Source organism: Epinephelus lanceolatus, chromosome 24, assembly GCF_041903045.1.
Source record: "Epinephelus lanceolatus isolate andai-2023 chromosome 24, ASM4190304v1, whole genome shotgun sequence".
NCBI lineage: Eukaryota > Metazoa > Chordata > Actinopteri > Perciformes > Serranidae > Epinephelus > Epinephelus lanceolatus.
In genome coordinates this window covers 8129175-8150529 of record NC_135757.1, presented here as the reverse complement: position 1 = coordinate 8150529, position 21355 = coordinate 8129175, and the positions used below count along the sequence as shown (strand labels likewise).

At 44.4% G+C, this 21355-nt stretch overlaps 1 protein-coding gene across 2 annotated transcripts in view; it reads left to right on the top strand.

Moving 5' to 3' along the window:
• Positions 1–21355, top strand: part of pard3ba (par-3 family cell polarity regulator beta a) — a 215458-nt gene that overhangs the window by 184819 nt on the left and 9284 nt on the right. For both annotated transcript variants that reach the window (XM_033616106.2, XM_033616107.2), the window contains one exon: positions 10559–10635. In XM_033616106.2, coding sequence (XP_033471997.2) covers positions 10559–10635 — 77 coding nt within the window. The remainder of the gene's footprint in view (positions 1–10558; positions 10636–21355) is intronic.

Below are 21355 nucleotides of genomic sequence, written 5' to 3'. Positions count from 1 at the left end.
TGGCAACAACACATAAACAGCGGGACTTCTTCTGTGTTAAAGAACGGCACTTTATTTTCAGCACTGCAGGGATGATGCACAGCCTCTCTCATCAGTGTCTGACTTTTACATAGAGGGAAATAACTCAAAAACAGCATGCAGAACTGCGTAAGCTTCTTCACTGTGGCTGCTCAATGTAAACAACAGAGCACATGCCTCACTTTCTTCCTGGGGCGCATCCGTCTGACGTCACACACCACACCCGGCGCACTAATGTCTCATACCTCCTACATCAACTACACATATACACAGCTCCACACACACACACACACACACACACACACACACAAGCCACACACATCAGGCTCAGCCTGTAACATAAGGCTATTTAGTTTGTTTAATAAAAGGACAAGGTATAGACCTGTTCTATAGTAAAGGTAACCTTAAATGACTTCTGTTGTGATCCAACCCCAGGTATGTGCCACCAGGCCGTAAATATTTTTTTTTTTTTAACTAGGAGGGGAAAAAATCGATTTAAATCGGGAATCAGATTTGTTGTGAAAAAATCGGAGATTTTTTTTTTTAGGCCATATCACCCAGCCCTACACAGAGTATAGGTGTAATTGTAGGCATCGCTATTTTAGTGTGTCTTGAGTTCACGAAAGTTAATGGTAAAGGTAACATTTTGGTTGCCTAAAAAAGTCTTGACTAGCCTTTGGTTGGACTTCTAGGCAAGTTTCTGAGCCCGTAAGTCACCACTTCATAGCGTTCCAGGCAAGTCACGCCAAATTGTCAAAACATGGCGGACCGTGTGGGGTTCAAGTTTTTTTATGCCGGTTCCTTCCTCATTTGAGCGAAACGGAGGAGAAACGGCGCATAAGGTCACAGATGCTATTATACTTTTTATTTTACGTTACCTGTGTGTTTGGAAACGTATTTTGTATTGATTTATTCTTGCACTGGAAACTAGCTGTTAGAGCGGCTGCCAATAATGCGTTAACATTAGGGTTATTTTTTGTCTATTTCTCACCGTGTATCACCTGCATCAACACCGCATCCATGGGGCTGCCTTTGCTGCTGAGAGGAGTAAAGTAATTGGTTTAGAGGGCTGTGTGACTTCAGACAGCGTAACTGGGAGTACATCGATCTACGAGTTCACGGGTGATAAGTTCCGGGTTTGACTGCCGTTCCAGTGCACTTTCACGAGTAGAAGGTTGTAAAAACACGAGTTACGGGTTGCCTGGAACCCACCATAAGGTTTATATATTCAGGTTCTCTGACAGGTACATTTAGTGTAAATGGTTTTAAGTTTGTTTTTTGCTAGCTAAAACTAGCATTATTATTAGCATTATCGCAGTTAACCATGGCTATAAATGCACTGTGCTAACCAAGCTAGCAGCTAGCATTACAGCTGTGCGTACCCTCCCGTCCAAACATGGTCAGTTCTGGCTCCAAAAATACATCGTATTATGGAGCCTGTGGTGATTCCCACCCCTAGTAGATTTTATTATGTCTTTCACAACCACTAATGCTGCGACAGCAGCTGACAGTTACAAGCTAATAAGCTAACGAACAACATAAACAATTGAAAGATGCTAACTCACCACTCTTAAACCTCTCAACGTAGCACTGGTCTCATCCCCACACTTCGGAGGCCAGAACCAGAAATCTCAGTGAGGGAGAAATAGATTTATGTTAGAAAACCATGTTAAACAAAATATTAATCTCAGCAGAATATTTTTACATACTTAAAAACACATCTGGAGGCCGTGAGCCATTACACTGAAAGGCTACTGCTTCATCACTCGGAGAAGGAAACTCTTCTTCTTGTTGTGTGCCTCCGACAGCCAAACTACTGCAGGTAATTTGGAGAAAATGGAGCCTTTAAAACCAATGACACTCAATCTGGAGGGTCTGGAGTTGGCAGGAGTTGCATCAAAGTAGAAGGTCAGACGCATCGACCTCACGACATTTGCAGCAGGCCATTGGAGGGCATGAAGAGCTGGAGTCCGTCATCAAAGCCTTACTGGTGGCGGCGCTGTCGACCCCCACATCCACAAATCTGTGACTGTAAGGAGGGGACGACTGAAGACTGAATCACCTGCGCCGCGGAGATGGCGGCATCACAGAACCCAGACACATGACTCGACAAAACCGGAGGGGGAGCTGTCAGATGTGTTTGCAGCTCGTGTGTGTGCGCATCAAGGCTGTGCCCAGGCTCACACAAACACACACTCTGTTCGACGGTTGTATCACAGCTTGGTAAATAAAAAATAAACCAAGCAAGCGCTGCCTTTCTCTTACTCACACACCCTGTGACATAGCTTTCGGGGGCATCATAACCTGGAGAGGGAAGAATGAAAACGCACACACACACTCTCACAGGGGTATTTGGATGTTATTTCAGTGAACAGTGGGGAGGCAAACAAACCCACAGAGGGGGTAGAGGAACAGGGACACGGCTCCAGTAAATAAACAACACCCCACGGCCACTGCCACGGCCACACACACACTCCGACACACACATGGAACAGGTTTAAGATGCATGTTGATTGCAAATGCACACACATGCAGGTCCCCTTTTGCGCAAGTTTGAGAAGTCACTGCTTCTTGTAACCACGATGAAACGGACCAGCCCAGTCCGTGTTTAGACATCCTGAGGAGTGATATAAATCGCCCAGTTGCAAAATGTTTGCGGCTAATAGCCACTTAAACAAATCAAATACTCTCTTGGGTTGCAAAACATATTTTTTCCCCGTGTCTGTTTGTCCACTCAGAGCCAGTGACATCAGTACATTTCCGGGAAAGTGTAAAACATTCTTTTGAGTGTGTGCGCTGATGCGTGCAAACCATTTATTTAGAGTTCATGCAAACGGTTTGAAAGGTTAAACCTGAGCAAATTTATTCGGACAGATAAAGTAGTCTGCGTGGAGCTGTAGCAAATGATGGAAGTAAGAGTGTGCTGAACTCTTATTTATCTAATGCAGCTAATGAGCTAAACAGTCTTTCCCCACTACCTGTTGCATCCTCACATGGGAAGATTAAACCGCAAACACACACACACACACACACACACACACACACAGTCAGTCTGAAGCCAACTGTATGTAAATGTAAAAAGCCATCCGAAGGTCAAGAGTTGAGGCCTAAACAAACACTAACAATGCAGACAATTACCAGCAGATTGGCCTATTACCAAAATAGACTGCATTCCAGTCTGAGTGTGTGTAACCTTTGGTCCCCGTGTGTGTGTGTGTGTGTGTGCCATCTGCTGCTAACGAGCTCCGAGTGAGCAGGGTCCAGGTGTGGGAGTGTTTAGTGTACACCAGGGGGCGAGTGAGCCTCCTGTTTGAGATCCACACACAGAGCCTCCTAATACAGCATAATCTCTGTGCCAACGGCTTAGCGTCAAAGAGGTGCACTGACCTTTCTCAGATTCGGTTGGTTATTAGTTGGTTACTATGCCAACAAGCCGTTTCACAGGAATACTGCAAATTTGTGGAGAAAGTTTCTGTTGGAGGAAGGTGCTTAATCAGACCAGAGGCCACCTCAGGGTGTCTGCCAGGCAGCCTAATGTCGGACTGTTTGATGCTAATGGTAAGTTTACAGTGAGTTAGCTGATGATAACACTAACTTCTTAACGTTACTCTTCTACATCCCCTACGAGCTCTCTCCATCACTGGTTGTCCTTGGCAACATGCTGCTTTTCCCCCCATGACAGGAGCGTCTTGTCCAGTCGACACCAGCTAGCTTTTGGTGGTCCCTATGGGAAATCTTGTTCTGCCCCGCTGTTTTCAACACTCATGGCTGAACACGAAAATCAAAATCTGGCTTCCGTCAAAAGACGCTCGCAACAGGGCTAACAGCTTTCCTGGGGGAGACCCTGTACCTGGGATATTATTGATTATAAAATGCTATTTTGTGCTGTTTTTAGACCGTAATTAATTTACCATGTCAGTCTGAAAATGCTGTTTAAATGTGGTAACACTGTCCACCTGCCTGTTATTTTTAAGGTAGTTTTCATACAGATATTTGTCCTTAACAGTAGGAAAATGGCTTAATTACTTTCTCCTTCTTTTAGTCAGCCCCTGGTCCTCCAACGAGTGATAGCTGCTAGTTACCCTGGATTTACACACCTGTTCAAGGGATAGTGCACCCAACATGTAAATTCAGCCATTATTTACTTACCCATATGCCGAGGGAGGCTCAGGTGAAGTTTTAGAGTCCTCACATCACTTGTGGAGATCCAAGGGGAGAGTGGGTAGCAGCACAACTCCACCTAATGGAGGCTTACAGCGCCCCAGATTCAAACGTCCAAAAACACATAATTGAAACCACAAAATATCTCCATACTGCTCGTCCGTAGTGATCCAAGTGTCCTGAAGCCCCGACATAAAAAGTTGCTTGAAACGACGTCATATGAACTCTGTTTTTAGCCTCATTGTAGCCTGTAGCTCTGACTGCCTCTCACATGTGCGTGCTTGCGCAAGACCGTGTTGCGAGGAGATGTTTGCTGTATGTGACAAAAACTTTTCAAGCTTAGGAAGACTTAGAGAGCCTTTAACATGAACTCTCCCATCAAAAACCTAAAGTGCTAAAACTCAAATTTGTGATGTCATAAGGCTATTCAGTTACAAATTCAATTGGGCTGGATTTTAAAACCACAAAGTGTTGATGGACATTTTTTCAGCAGCAAGCAACCTATTGAAAACTTTTTTTTTAGCTTTTGGTTATGACAAATGATATTTGAAAATATATTTAGTCATATATCTGACCGAGGAGCATCACATAATGCAGAAACAGAATAAAAAAGAGCTATCAATGCACAGAAGCTTAAAAAGTGGCACTAACAGTAACTACTGTAATAACACACTCTATCTCTCTACCAGCATCTTCCTCTCTCCCTTCTTCTCCAAATACACAGCACTTAGTTTTATACAGTCCATGGCAGCAACAGTCATGTTTACAACAACAAAGTCATGATATAAACTCAATAATATCTCACTGGAAACAAATCTAACATGTCAATAAAATAAATATTCCTCCTTATGTCACAATACTGTGAAAAAAGTGACGTTATTCAAGCATGAAGACTTCTTGGTTTGTTGTGGTTAGCCTGTCTGGTTGCGCGTGCATGTGTAACCCACTGGCAAGCTCATCACCTGCACTCCTACAGCGGTTACAGCTGACATTGAGATGGCGTCATTGGGAAACAGCACCCACCCTCCGCTCCCCCCCGGTTAGCATAGTTAGCTCTGTCAGCACTGTTGCTGTTGTTTAGCCCTGTTTATAGAGTTAGCACCATTAGCTGCTAGCCACCAGTTCAGCCATTTTCATGATGATAAATATGTCAAGACAACTCGTGCACTTTAAAATCAGTATGAATATTTGACAGTTCGTTTTTTAAGCAGGACTTTTAGTTTGACAGTGGCATTCAGGTAACATAGTAAACAAGCTAACAGTGCTAACAAAATGCGCAACAGCATTTTTTGTCGACACGAGATATGAAACAAAAGGCGGAGACTGTCGTACAAAGTTGCTGTGAGCTGTAATTTCACCCCTTCTGAGCAGAAGAGAGACGATAATCTTATTTTGGAGAGTCTTGTGTTGCTGCATTGTGTCGGCAGCTGTCTGCACCAAAGAGTATCGTGAAAGTCAAGAGCGCTCACTCCACACCAAAATGTCCCCAGGAGAAATTTAAAAACAAGTCACTCATTTTCAGGGGCAGCCCAGTATTTTGGCATTTCCAGTTCACAGTCAACAAGTGGCAGCTGTGGTTACATCTCTGTGTCTTCTGTCTTGTGTCGCATTGGCCTGCTCACACACCAAATCTTTAACTGCAGTTTCCCTCAGTTGTCTCCCCCTCTGTCTCATCTCCTCCCTCTCCTCCCATGGGGGAGTCAGCAGAATCTCATCATAGTGATTTTAAGGGAGGGGAGGGTTGATATCAGGACGGTTCCGCCTCATGGTGCCAGTCGGATGAGGGGCGTGGGGGCGAGGTTGCCAACAGGAGGTGGGCATGGGGCACCAGGCAGAGGCTCCACACTGAGACACATGCTTAATTAGCACCCGAGATGGATGGAGGGAGGAAGAAAAGGATGGATGGAAGAGAAATAGATGGCAGTACAGGGGGCTAATTATGCCGTTTTGAAAAGAGACGGCGCAGGAAAGCGGTTTGGGAAAGGCAAATCTGAGCATCTCAGTCACGGGATGAAAGCCGTGCTCAGGCATTGCGTCAAAGCACTTGGACTCTCATTTGAGGCTTATTGTATATATGAGCATCACAAATTTACAGCAGAGCCAAAAGTGCTCCAAGAAATTCATTTCCTGAGCTCCGGCAATACTTTGTGATGAATGCGACAGCTGTGCTGCTAGAGTTGATTGGTGTGTGTGTGTGTGTGTGTGTGTGTGTGTGTGTGTGTGTTGCAACGCGTATCATCTGGCACTGTCAAGGCACGGCTTTCTAATTTGGAAAAATGGAAAAGTGACTTTCTGCTCATTCACACTCGCACACGCGCCAACCATTCTGCCAGAGCGCTTGTCAGCTGGTGAATTGCGGCAATGACTCAACACAATGATGTACTTCATAAGAAAGATTGTTCCTGATACATTTAAGCTCGTTTGCTGTCCCTGATGACAGAGTCTTAAAAAGCAGTCTGAAGATCTGCTGATTGGAAGGTGTAGATTACACACAGCCGCAGTCGTGTCCAAGATTAACAAAGTCTTTCAGCTTTACAGTTTTCCCACATGACGCTCATGAGAAATAGGAAATTCCCTGTTGTGTGTGTGTGTGTGTGTGTGTGTGTGTGTTGTGGTCTGGCATGGACTCCAAAGTGAATCTGGCTTTCTGTCAGCTACTGTCTGCGCAAGACATTAACTTCTCCGCCGATAACCACTCACACATGCCCCATACGTGCAGTAGATACACACAGCGCTGTCGATGATGTCACCGGGTTCAGGGCGAGGACGTGAACCTGCGTGCCAGGAGCACCAAAGTGCTTGTCATCGCTCTCCACCTGTGGAGCTGTGAAGACGAGGCTTTTTGCTCGCGACCGCTGCATTTTCGCTCAAACCTGGTTGACTTTCATATTGCTGTTTCACCAGTTGCCATGGTGAGACTGAGATTTGTTGTGTGTGTGTGTGTGTGTGTGTGTGTGTGTGTACGCCACATCATCTGGCACTAAAGCTGGCTGTCTAATTTGGGGAAATGGGCATCCATAAGACATCCATAACATGTGTGTGTGTGTGTGTGTGTTAATAAAGGAATCACCCAGATATGGCTGCAGGCTGTTATGTTAATACAATCAAGGGACAAAGAATTTCACTCATTTTATCTAAACACACATTTCCTCCCCTCATCATCATCTTTTCTTCTCCCCCACTCCACACTCAGAAGATGTATTACGCCATGTTCCACACACACACGCACAAGGTCTTCCACCTGAGTCCCAGCGTCTTGCTGAGACTAATGCCCCCTTTACCTCACATTATGCATCTCTTTGCATAATGTCCCCCACCAAAGATGGAGCATTCACACCCCGACATCATATTAAACCTGCGCACACGCCTTCCCCGACTACCACAATATTACCATACACGTATACACACACACACACACACACACACACACAGGCACAAAGCCACTTTAGTGAATAGAGCTTGCCCCAGCCTCGCCTCTGATGTGCTTTCACTTCCTGGCTCCCATTCAGAGACATTAGAGCTCGCTACATTACAGAGACATGCTAATGATATCTGGTAATGCGCCGCCGCTGCATTGACATGCAGGATGAGTTTGAACTCATACGAACATGCAAAACACAGCAACTGCTGTATGGAGTCATTTGGAGTCTTTATGGTGTGTGTGTGTGTGTTTGGGATGTTAAATTCAGTGCGTGTGGGCGTTCGCGGGGTTGATAGCCCGGATCAAACACTGTTTACCTCTTTAGATTTCCATGTGTGCGCCTGTCAAACCTGTGATTGTGTGTTTACGCACACATGTGCACATGTCAGTTATTGTATGTATGACTGCTCTGGTGTGTTTGGCCAACGTGCTGGTGTGTGCAGTGGTGTATGGTATGTTTAACCAATGAAATGTCCGCTGAGTAAACAGCCTGTGTTTGTGTGGGGAAACTCAAAGCCCGGGACCATAGATTACGGATAATTGAAACTGTATGCTCTCTCTCCTCTCTGTCTACCCCTTGTTCAAACCCCCGTGTATTGTTGTAACCTCACACCATGTTTGGAGTTGCGCAACTAAATTTGACGCTCCATCTTTTTTTCTACATGCGAGACTTCGATCCAAACTGAGCCAGTGTGTTTGACGCCAAAAAAGGATGCATACATTTCAGCACTTTACTTAAACAGTTTATGTAAGTCTGAAACAGCACTTTCATATTTGGTGTTTTTGCGATGGCGGTCATTCATTGTTTCTCCACTCATTTAATTTGTCACCCATCTGTAAGTAATCATAAAGATCAGAAGGTCTGAGATCAAGCTGAGTAAACCATCCTACTCCCCTACCACATGATACCTTTAATCCACAGTTGTTTGCCGACAGAAAAACAGCAAAGACGCTTTAGCTCCACTACTTTAAAATGACCCGACTCTGTTTACCAATGTCATTTTCAGATTTATTTCCCTGCCTGAGCGTGGACTTCACTTTAATCAGTCACTTCGTAGTGTGCGTGGATGAAAGCATGAGCAACCTACTCTAAATGTAATTTTTCTTGAGCATGAAGCCAACACGCATGTTCATCAGAGGGGCACGCCGCTTACATGTGGGTACGTGTGTTTGTGTTACCACATGTGGGGCATTCCCAGAGTTCCCCCCTCTCCTGTTTTTTGTTTCCGCTGAAACCACAAGGCTGCCCACGAACACATACACGCTGCAAATACTTAATTTGTGTGCTGCGAGTTGAATTTGAAATATTACTGAGGTTAAACATATAGCCTGAGGATACAGTGCATGTTCTGCTTCAGCAGGCTTTGAATCCACAAACAGCTTAAAGGGCAACTTTAGTGTTTTCCGACGTGGAATGTATTTTCCCACATTTTTGTGTCTATGTGATTAGTCGGAGCAACAACATTTGAAATCGGTGCGGTATTAAGCTAGGCAAGCAAGCAGCAAAACTGACTGCAGTGTAATTCAATGGGGCAATTGAGCAGCTTCAATGCACATCCACTTAAAGTGTGTGTTTTTGCCACTCACAGGCTCCGATTGTTATTTTAAGTGTCAGGCAGCATTATGAAAGGATCCCTACAGAGATAGACCTTTTTGTCGAAGAGTAAGATTATTTTTGTTTAAAGCCACAGTGTGTAGGAATTTCTCCCATCTAACATTGAAATCATATTTTGCATTCAAACGGATAACGCACTCTAGCGCCTCACTGTTTCAACCGCGTATTGCAACAACGGTAGTCGCTGTGTACCAAAAAGCTATGATAACACAGATGAAACCATGTCATCTGACACACGCGACGCGAGTGTGCTGGCTGTGTTTACAACGTAGGACTGTTGGGGTGGGTGTAAATCGAAACAAACCAATCACGTCTTGTCTTTTGACAACTGACTAGTCAACCTCAGACATCGCTCAGACATCGCTTTCTTGGCGATGAGGATTGCGTCTCCCGTGATGCTGCATATGCATGATCCTGCATTATGCTCAAAGAGTGGGACTTTGTTTCAGATTTGCCAGGGTAGTAGCGAAGGGCCTCTTGCTCCTCTCCTTCGGCTTCTCAGTCGCGCAGCGCTGGCCTGGCTCTCAACGAAAAGGCAGAAGGCAGTGCTGTATGTCCCTTGTTGGCGGATGTATTCTCAAGACGACGAAACGTTATGGAACCCCCAGACGACTTACCAGCACAATGTACAAACAAATCCAAAATTCTCCTTTTACGAGAATAAGTCAGATTATTGGTGGAGGTAATAGTACACCAGTGATGACATATTTATGAATGCAGACATCGATTTTTGTCAATAAACAACTGAAAATGTTACACACTGTCCCTTTAACTAGAAACAGCCCTAAAATCGGCATCGCCAAACTCTTTTAAATTTTAATTAACAGTGATTTAAGTGCGTACAGCACATCTAACTGGGTGAATGTAGGATTTATTTCAACGGAGCCAAGGCAGTATTTGTGAGTCTTGTTGGTTGTGACGATGCCTATTTCAGGGCTGTTTCTCGTTAAACAAAAAGGATCTTACAAAGGGATAAAGGGGTCTGTCTCCTTAGGGCTCCTTTCCATAATGTTGTCGGACACTTAGAGTAACAGTCCGAGCCTTTCATTTGCCACACAGTTTCACTGCTGTTGGCTGCAGCAGTCTCTCTCAGTACTGAACCAGTTTTAAAAATGGTTATTCCCATTAATTACTTAAACGCAGAAACATTGGAAAAGAGTTTAAAAAATACTAAAGTTACCCTTTAACACATTTTTGTTTTCATCATCTCTCTACCTGACTGACTTCCACTGAGGAAGGTCTGAGTGTGATCTTTGCTTGAGGGTATTTTGACTGTTGAGTGGCTGAACCGTGGACATTTCTTGTCTACATACTGACATTACTTGTCCCGTGTCTCCTCACAGGTGGTGCCCAGAGGTGCTGAATCTCGATCCGCGCCTCGCTACGAAGAGGTGGACCGACAATACCCCACACACCCCAGGTGAGACCCCTGCATGTGTGTGTGTGTGTGTGTGTGCTTGTTTTATTCCTAAATGCAGGAAATGAGATGATAACTTCTTGCCACTCCCTCCCTTTGTGTCTCCATCACTCACACGAACACACACACGCACGCACGGAGCAGACTAATCCTCTTTGGAGCTTATAATTAAATCTGGAGTGTTTGCCTTGGGAGTGTCTACTCATCCCAGGAATAGGAGTATTCAGCTCTCCAGAGAGCAGGGCACAGGGAGGAGGATCACACACACACGCACATACGGAGGGTGGTTTGCTCTTATGAAGAATGTATAACCTCTAGTGTGAGTTTAACTGAACTGCACACGTCCCTTTGTGTGTGTTTAAAATTTCTCATGTCAAATTAGGCACATGTGTACCTCTGCTATTTCCCAGCAGAGCCACAGCCCACATACATCAGTCTCAGTATTACCTGACTCGTGCACGCGAGTGTGTGCACGCACACGCCGAACAAACGCCATCTTTGTGATGATGGCGGGCCCCGGCAGCTAAGTGGAGCGTGGAGTGGCGCGGTGCGAGGAAAGTGAGAGGAGGAGAATGAGGAAAAGAGGGGGACACCGGGATGGAGAGGAGGAGAGTGAGAAAAAGAGAACAGTCATTTCACGGGTTATTGCCCCTCCTGATATGACAGGCACCAGGGAGCGCAGACATCAGCACCGGCTCAGGGGGGACGAGACTCACGGAGAATCTGGGAGAGAGGAGGATAGAGGAGGAGGGACATGACCGAGCAAGAGGGACAGAGAGATTAGCCAACTGTAACTGTGGAGACAATCACAAATGGAGACAGACACACCAAGGAAGACTCGCTTGACCTCTGACAGCTCAAACTATACTTAGGTACAGTAACACAGATTAAAAAAAAAAAAAACAACTTCCAGCTCATGCCCATCCACTTATCCAAACTTTCTCCACAGTAATATTGAAGCAAGTCCGGAAAATTGGAAACCTTCCCAGCCATTCAGACTGGCAGACATAAAAGTTGCAATCTGCATTTTATTGCTGAAATGATTAGCAGACAACTATTTTGACAATTAATCATTTGAATCAATTTTAAAGCGAGCAGACCGAACATTCTCTCTTCCAGTGTCTTGAATGAAAGAATTTGCTGCTTGATATTTAAGCCATAGTAAACCCAAGGTCGTGCTGACTGTGATTCGATCATGGGCATGAGGCCGCAGTGTGATATTGGTTATATACAACACTCCTACAAGCACCATGTATGCTACTTTGTGTAGGTGTGGAAGTGAGCCTGACTTTGAAGCCACTTTTTGGAGAGGCCAAACGACGATACTGCCGTTTCCGGGGTCCGTCGCATGTTGCCCTACTGCCCAAAAATTGACTCCCATTGACCAACATGGTGAAAGAGACATCTGTAGAATAGTAGATACATATTTTGAACGTCACAACCCCCCCAAAATGATTTAATCATTTTGTCTGATAACATTTGGATGAATTAATCATGTTATCCCCATTCAAATTACTGGAGCGCTAAACTGGAAGTTAGACACCGCCACTGACACTAATTTTATATGTGGCAATAGAACTATTTTGGCTTCATGCACCACTGAGCAACTTTCATAGGCATGAACGGAGCCCCACTACCAATGCTATATCCAGTTCTCCTAATACACCTATGGAGTTCACAGCTGGTGACAGAATGGCTGATGGCAAATGAGCACGCCTGGTCATTTGTGGTTAGTGAAGTACCCTGGCTCCTTTCCTTCCCTTCGTTCCCTTCTAACGACCGCTCAAAATTTAACTCAATTATTCTTTACAGAAATATTGTAGCTGGCTAGCTAGTTAATGGATGATGGCACGGTGGCGGAAGTTTAACCAAAGAACCAGGTTGCCCAAGGAAGAGCGCCCAAGACAACGAAAAGACTGGAAGATGAAACTACTAAGTTAGCGAAAAACTGTAGTAGTGTCTCACTTCAGTCTATTCAGTCTCTATTCATACCAAGGAAAAATTCAAATATTATTCGAATTTTTAACATAAAAAACATTCAAATCTGATTTTGGGGGAAGATTGACAGCCCTACTTTACACACTCTCCCATGACGGTGAACTAAAACCCTTTGGCATGAGTACAAAACAAGACATTAGATGACATCATTTTGGGGTTTGGGAGAGACAGACCAACATTTTTCAATATTTTAACACATTTTTCGATAAAATGATTAGTAGACTAATCGAAGAAATAATCGACAGATTAGTCAACAAAGAAAATAATCGTTAGTTGCAGCCCTACTTACTTAATCCTCTTCTTCCTGGGTGGGAAATAAGGCTTCGACGACTCAACACCATTCATCTCGGTGTTGTGCTACTTTCTGTGCCTCTCCCCATATAAGCTTCAATTCTTCCAGCTCCCCTTCAGCTGTTCTCCGCCAGGTATTCTTTGGCCGCCCAGGCTTACGTTCTCCAGGTGGTGTCTATCATAATGCTACCTTCAGTATCCTCTCCTTGTCCATTCTTAGGACATGGCCTAGCAATCTGAGTCGCTGGTGTTTTATTTCAAGGAATGATACATGCATAGTAAAAAGTCCTAGTGATGTCCCCTGTCCAAAAAGTACTTGGTTTGAACTAACTGTTGTATAATGTAGATTGAATCTTATTGGATTTGACATTGTTGAAATTTGAAGACGTGAACTTGGATTCGGGGAAAAACATTTCTCTCTATTCTCTGCCGTTTTATAGACAGAAGGAATACTCGAAAAATAAACTGCGGATCAGTAGATAATGAAAATAATGATTAGTTTTAGCCTTGCTGTATTTCCAGTGTTGCTCTAATACCTACTGAGTCTTCCTGCATTTTAATAAACTTCTACTAAGACCTGCACCTTTGCAGTTCTGCCAGAGGGTAGATAAGGAAAAGGAATTCAAATAAGAATATTGTTCTCCAAACTACACTATATTATATATGATAGTTCAGATAATTTTTTTATTTAAGTAAGGAAGTATAAGCAGCCATCATATTCTCCGGCTTATATGATTAGACGTGAAGATAAGAAGTCAGGTTCAAGTAATGTTCATTACCTCAAGAAATGTTCTCATTGTTATTTAACTGTTGTTCATCTCCTATTTGAAGTATTTTTAGGCCCAGGCCCATAGGATATCATCCGTTTGAAATGCATATGGTACAGTTAACATGCTTCTGGGGACATTTGCCTCAGCAGAAGAGCAAAAGGCAAGAGCAACAAAAGGCAGAGAAAAAAGTGCCAGATAGAGTTTGAACACTATTCAAACTCACATGTTTGTGTTCTTGTTTCTGATGTTCCTGTAAAGATAAATCACGAGTCCTCAGTCCCCGAAATTCCTCTGACTCCCCTTACATAAATACGGAGGCGAGAGGAGGAGGGGACGCAAATATATTCCGGGAATTTTTTTTTTTTTTTTTTCATCGAGGGGGGAAAAAACAGGAGGCAAAGAGAGAGCAGACACAGCAGTGAATTGAATGCATTTTTCAAAGTGGAGCTGAACTTTGTGCAAAATCCCCCCGGGGGCCGCCATTATTGAAAGCCATTTCCTCTCAAAATGAGTGCGGCTCCACCATTGGCCTGGCTCTCATTAGCATACATTTGGCCTGCCTTTGTGTGGAGCCGACTGGGGCTGCAGCTGGAGGGGTGGGAGTGAAGGAGGTGAGTGTGTGTGTGCATGGATAGTACAGGAGATGTAGCAAAGCACCTCACAGATGGGAGCATATGGAGAGAGAGGAGAGGTAAGAGTCGGAAGGATGAGGATGAAATCGAGGCAGAATCAAGGCATTCAGGCAGACCTTTACATATTTCACTTTTAGTGTTGTGTTGCTAAATGTCAGAACGTCCATGCACATTATAGCTCTCATAATGAAGGCACACAAGTATGGCCTATTAAATTTATGTTATGGGTTTTTTTCTCCCATAGGTTCAAGTGGTTAGGACTTTTTGTTGTTTTAAGAACACAGCATATTCCACTTTTCTCACAGTTCAAAAAAAAGTTCCCACTTTACCTTCTTACTTTCTTGATTTTATCGGAAAGCGCTTTTCATCACAGTCCTGCAGCCCAATTTTTTATTATACCAAGATCTGTCTGGCTATTCCCACCTCTCAAATCAAGAGTTTCTTTGGACCTGAAGGAGTGGATGCCAAAGTAGCAGGGAAAGAAAATGGACCTCAGCCTGGGACTTAGTGCCGAGAGCTACTGCACAGCAGCCAACGAGAGAGGCTGAAGTCTGGGAAAGAGGATTTGGAAAGAGGGCTGGAAGTGGCAGCGTCGAGAGGTTTGCCCAAGGGAGGGTGATAGTGCTACTTTGGCTCTTACCTCCCTCTCCGTTTGGCCATTAACGCTGGGGTGCAGCTCAGCCCGCGGATAGGCTCCATGCTTGGGGGACTCTCACAAATGCACGCACACACACTCACGCAGCCATATGGAGAATATTAACATCATTACCAATTCAAAGCAGCAGGTCACGGGCGCAACGACCCAGCCCCGGGTTATCCAATCAGAGCACCCCCTGACCCACTCCCCCAAGGTGATTGGATTAGGGGGCCGGGTTGGCGAGGTAACGTTGCTGGCCGGGGCTGATAATTGGCTGATTAATGTGCAGCCGATGGCTGGTGTGTCAGAGAGCGTGGGGCTTGAACCAGAGGAGCATTCTGGCCTCATGAAGCTCTTGTCACAGCTGGACAATGGAGATGAACATAAGATGTGTTGGTTCGTCGTAAACAAGACCCGACATGGGATACAAATCGGGTTGATCCCATATATGCTGGTGCTCTATCAAAATCAGTTGGAAGACACAATGGCTCATTTCTAGACAAACATGAACTTATGTCAGTATCTCAATTTTGGTCATTTGGGGGTTCATCTGATTTTAGATAAGCAAAGTCTTGGCTTTTAGAATCTGAATCTCTTATCGCCGAATTTAGACGATAAATAGTTTTGAAGCTTGTAAAGGCATGATGACAAGCTAGCAGCAAATACTCATCAACTGCACTCTGATCCTACTCAATACTTCTTTCCATTTCCCCTCCTTCTCTGTATGTCTCCCTGAAATTATGAATGAAAAGCTTATCGTAACAAGGCAGGGTCCTTGCGTTTCCAAGGATAGCGAAGGCCTGTCCGGCTCTACTCTGCCTTACTCCACCTCTGATTGCCAAACACACACTTTCTTACCCTAACCCTAACCAATCCCATTCCTCTTGCCTAAACCTAACAAACCCATCCAACGAAGGCGATGAGTATAAGCCAATCAGAGGGAGGCTAGGGCGGGTCATGCCTTCGCTATCCTATTGGAGTTACCCCCCCAGAAAGCTTAGAATCTCCTCTTTCCAAGAGTTCATGAAAATCTACATATGTTTCAGGGTCAATGTGACTGAAAATGAACGAGAATAAAGCTTAAGTGTGGAAGTACGGGAAAAACATGGCTGCTTCTCAATTTCTTGCTGCTGCCAGTGTTGACACCCCTTTCTGTTTGGTCTGGGTCTGACTGTCCAGGGGTCCCATTCTGATCTCGTCTCTTTAAGATGGCAGTGTCAGTCTGTCTTCCACTTTTGGACTCTTGAAGAACACGTACATCTTTCTGTCACTCTGAGAAGCCTCTTAGGTGAAGTGACTGAATACTCAGTGCTCATATCAAGCACTCTCTGCCCCTCCTTAAAAAAAACACAGAGGGCACCATCTTGATTGTCCTCAGCATGTTGAGTATCCTGTGGCATGTGGGGGAAGTGTCCCTTAAGGACTCTCATCTGACCTTCCTGAAAAGTGCACACACTTCCACGCACTTCCCAGACTTACAGCCACTTGGTTTTCTCCACCATGTCTCGACACATGAACCTTTTCACCCTGGGCTGTGTCTCCCCTAATGAGCCATGTCCAGACTGGACACACCTAGCAACACCGAATAGAAGAGAATAAATGACTCAGCCCCCCTCTGACTGAAAGCAATCTGTTGATTAGAATAGGATGAATAAATAAGGAAAGATGAGAGGAATATTAAAAAAGAAAAACCCCTCTAAAATGCTCATTTTTGCTTATTTATTTCTGCTTCATTGTCTGGTTTTGTCGACTGGAAATAAGCTCCCAACATTTCACTCCTACCTCGCACGGTTGGATGGTTGTATTTATTGCAAAGGTCTGTTATTATTTTAGCGCAGTAATATTGTTAGGGCTCGTAGTTTGGAGCTCTCGATGAATCCGGATGGCTTTTTCAAGGTCAGGGGAGAAATCATATTTTCGCCGCACTCGCCCAATCTTTATTAAAACCCAATCCTGCTTCTCACAGTTTCATAAGTGATCAAGTGTTTCCCCACCCGCTGCCGTCCAGCTGTCGAATGACTCACTTTAAACTCACCCAACTCAGTTAGAGTTATTGTCTCCGTAACTCATTTAATTTCTCGGGTCTTGGAGAGTCTTTCTTCGCAACAGTTTTTCTACATTTGTCCCATAACAGCTGCTGATGTCGTTCCAGGACTCTGCGTGATTGGTTTAAAAGGTGACATGACCCCGTCTTTTATTGTTAAATAAGAGCATCTGAAGCAATGTGTGGATTATTTTGTTTGATTTCCCGAGAGGTGTCCTGACCCTTTTCTTATTTGCGGGCCCTTTATGAAGGAACGGGCCCTGCCGGTGTGCAGAGGCAGCAGTGTTTGTCCAGCTAACGGTATTTGTGCTCAGACACAGGGAAAATGTAATGGAATCAGCAGTAGGAAATGAAAAGGCTTTAGCCAGCTCCGCCACATGCACAGCTGAGGCACCAGCGGCTCTACCTGTTTACAATAACGCCTCTTTTTCTGTTCTCTGCATTTTCCCTCTGATTCCATCAGTCCTTTTCGTCTGCATTTTTGTGTCGCTTCTGTTTATATCTCTCTTTGCGTCTCTTTCTATCTCGTCTCCATCCTCTTCCATCCGTCTCTCCCACGGTCTCTCAGGTCTGTGTATGGGAAAACCAAATCACCGCTTTATAAATAAAACAAAAGATATACACTTTGAGGCGTTGGCGCTCTCCATGAGCTCCGTGAGAAATACAGAGACTGTCATGTACAAGTCTGCATGACATTCGGTCCGCAAATACAGATGGACGTGCGGCTCTGTGGAGGAGACGCAGGAGTCAGCAGGAATTCAAATGTTCTCTTCTTTTCACAGAGTAGAATAGAGTAGGCATACAGTGAACTTAGTTTGAACTACCAAGAATCTGAGAAATGGAATATGAGCTGTGGCGAGCCTGAAAGTTTCTGCGTTTCCCATCTGCTTCTATCATTAACTGTTACTGCTTTTCCCCAGCACGTCTCTGTTACATGATTACTCTACTTATCCCAGCACTGTCCAAGAAGTCAATCTGACCTTTCACCTCCTTGGTAATGGCTGCATGTACTTTTAGTGGCCCGAGAGTGTAAATCTTTTTGTGCTCCTGCAGTTTTTTAAATTTATTCTGGATGAGAGCAGCAGTTAAATGCCTTAAAGGAACAGTGTGTCAGATTTAGGGAGATTTAGTGGCATCTAGTGGTGAGAGTGCAGATTGCAACCAGCTGAAACTTCTACTGATTCGAAGTCCATTCTACCGAATTTTTTCTTCTGAGGTTTTTATCAGGAGCTGAATTATTCACAGAGGTTTCTTCCTCTCCAAAAGAAAACAGACCCAGTGTTTTAAATTGGTAAACACACTGAATAAAGCAGTTCCAAGCTAAATAAACACTGTTTGGCACGCCACAGACTGCCTGCACATCCAGCACCTGCTAATGAGAACTCACCTTTTTCCTCTGATAACTTGATGTGTGCTCACCTTACTTTGGATCCCAATGTTCAGGAAGCTTTTACCAGGAGCCAAATTATCCACAGAGGTCTCCTCCTCTCCAAAACAAACAGACCTGGTGGTTTAAACCAGTAAAAACACAGAATAAAACAGTTTCACGTTACAAATCAGTGTCTCTCCAACACTGTTTGGCACACTAGCCCAGCACCTGCTACCGTGGGCTAACCTCTTTATGCCTCTGTGCAGGCGATAGCCATGGCCAGAGGCATTTTGTTTTTGTGTTGTCCATCTGTCTGTCCATCTTGCCCATTCTCGTTTCCTCAAATTTGGCACAAACGTCCACCTGGACTCAAAGATGAACTGATTAGAATTTGGTGATCAAAGGTCAAGGTCACTGTGACCCCAAAAAACAAGAGTTCATTCAATAATTATGACAAAATTTCACACAAATGTCTATATCTATGATAATATGATTAATTAATGACAGTTTACACCCAAAAGGTCAAAGGTCAATATACTTCCCTGGCCATGACGCAGCGTCATATCACAGGAACAGAAGGGGAGACATTTTGTACATACTACTACTAAATACTAACTACGGTGGCTGACGCAAAATGCAAATGTCCCTCTCTAGAGCCAGTGTTTTGTTTGTCTACTCTGGGCTACTGTAGAAACATGGTGGTCTAACATAGGGATCTCCATAGAAGAAGACCTGCTCCCTATGTAGATATAAACGGCTCATTCTAAGCTAACGAAAACACAACCATTCTTATTTCTAGGTGATTTTACACTACTACTACACAACATACCGATTATATTGTAGAATAAATGGTCATTGATAGTCGTCCGAAGCATGACATCACTGACATGATGAATGAGTCATTAAATGTTCATATGAGCTTTATGAGAGAGCGCCTATTCTTAGTTTACATACAGCCTGTTTGCCCTGGTGCCTCCCGTCTCTCCTCACCTTCTCATTTCTAACCCACAGCTCCCACTCTGCAGCCGGGCCCACTGCTACCTGCCACTGCTGCATTACACATTCCTTGTCATTGCCCGGTATATAGTAGCAGAGAGTGTAAACACGGGCCCATTTAGATGAGGCACATGCGTCTAGGTGAGAGCCAATTTCCACCGCTGTTGTTGACATAGCCCGGTTTGATTAGCAGAGCTGCCTCGGCGGCCGGGGCCAGAGCGGCTAATGGTTTCCTCTGTTGCGGAGCCAGCCAGGCCTGCTCTGTGTCTGTAGCACTCAGCTAGCACAGCACCATTAACGCTATGACTTAATGTGAGTGTGTGAGTGTGTGTGTGTGCAGGGGTAAGGACAAGGATGAATTTGGAGAATCTGGAGAATGCATCACACACTAATGAATATGTCAACTTGCTAAACATACTATATTACATCTTTTAAATAAACAATTTTACAATAATTGATGACTTGTTTTGGCTCCGGCTGCAACTTATCATCCAGAGACCATGGACAGTGGTTTCACTGCGCTGAATAAATGAAGGCATTTCCAGCTACTTTTTTTCCGCAGCGCTGCTGGTACCTCCACAAATTATGACACATTAAACATTTTACCCGGTAAAGTGTGTGCGGACATGCATATGAATGTCTGTGCGTGGGAGTGTTTGGCAGTGAGGCGCAGCAGCTGTTTTTCTGCAGAGCAATTAATGCGTTTTGCATGCAGCGTGTGTCTGTTCCCCGTCAGTTGACTAACAGGTGAGCACATCACAGGCAGATGTGCTTACATATGCATCTGCATTGCATCTGTACACTCTGGCATCAATGAATTAATGTGCAAATGCAATCGCGATGAGTTCAACGTTTAAGCATTTGCACTTATTGTTTATGCATGTATGTGAACAAAAGGAGACAAACATACACTCTTAAACTTTAAACAGAAGGCAGAGCAGGTTAGCAGTAGAACGTGAAGTACGATAGAAGCAGTTAAAGCTCCTAATTGGTGCTTCGTCTCATTTAATTGCTTATTTTTCTGCCCATGTAAGATACCTCTCGCACAACAAAGTACTATTTTGCTGCTTAATAATTGTCCATGTTTCCGTATTGTTCTGGTTCCTGGTTGTGGAATGATTTAACTGTTCACACATCCCAAACCCCAACAAGACAGCCGCATTGTCTCTCCTCCTGGACGTAGGCAGCGCCACATTGTAGCCACCTCTACCTGGCATATAGCAGTGATCCACAGCAGGAACAGGACAGCGGCTCACAAGTCCACCGTCACACCACACGCCTCCTTTCCCTCTCGCGCCAGAGTCCTCTGTTAGACAGAATCACAGGGTATTACAGTCCCTGAAATCCCATTGGAAAGTGATGCAGCACGGAGGTCATCCAGTTTATTTTCCAGGATGCTAGTTTCGGTTTAACAAGTGACTGTGTTAACATGACAAAGCCAAATGCGTCATGGGTTCTCGCAGCGTCAGTAGCTGTTAAAAACACGAACAGAACATGTAGGTGTCCCTTGAAAGCCTTTAATTTTACCTAAATCACGGTTGTTAGGGTCTGCAAGCTGTTAAACATGTTGACTACCACTTGAGTGAAGACACGTACTGTTCGGACATCTTGGGGCTCTGAAAAGTGCTTTCTTCTCGACCTGTTTGATTGGTCTCCCAAGTAGGGCTATGCAATCAATCGAAGAATGTCCGCTATCATGACTGCCGACAACACCGAATGGTTCTTCAAGCGCCTCCATCATCAAAAAAACGCAAAAAAATCGTCGTAAACAGGACGTGACGAAATATTTACATGCATTTTTACAGAGGATCGCGTGTGCACGGGATTAATACTACCTGAGGTATTTTCTCCGGACCATTTTTCAGAAGGTAGAAGCCGCCATAATTTTTACTGACATTATCCGTAATGATTACAGACATGGCGCATTCAGACAGGACTAAGATCCCTGGTAATAATTACTTTACCCCACGTCTCCACGTTAAACTA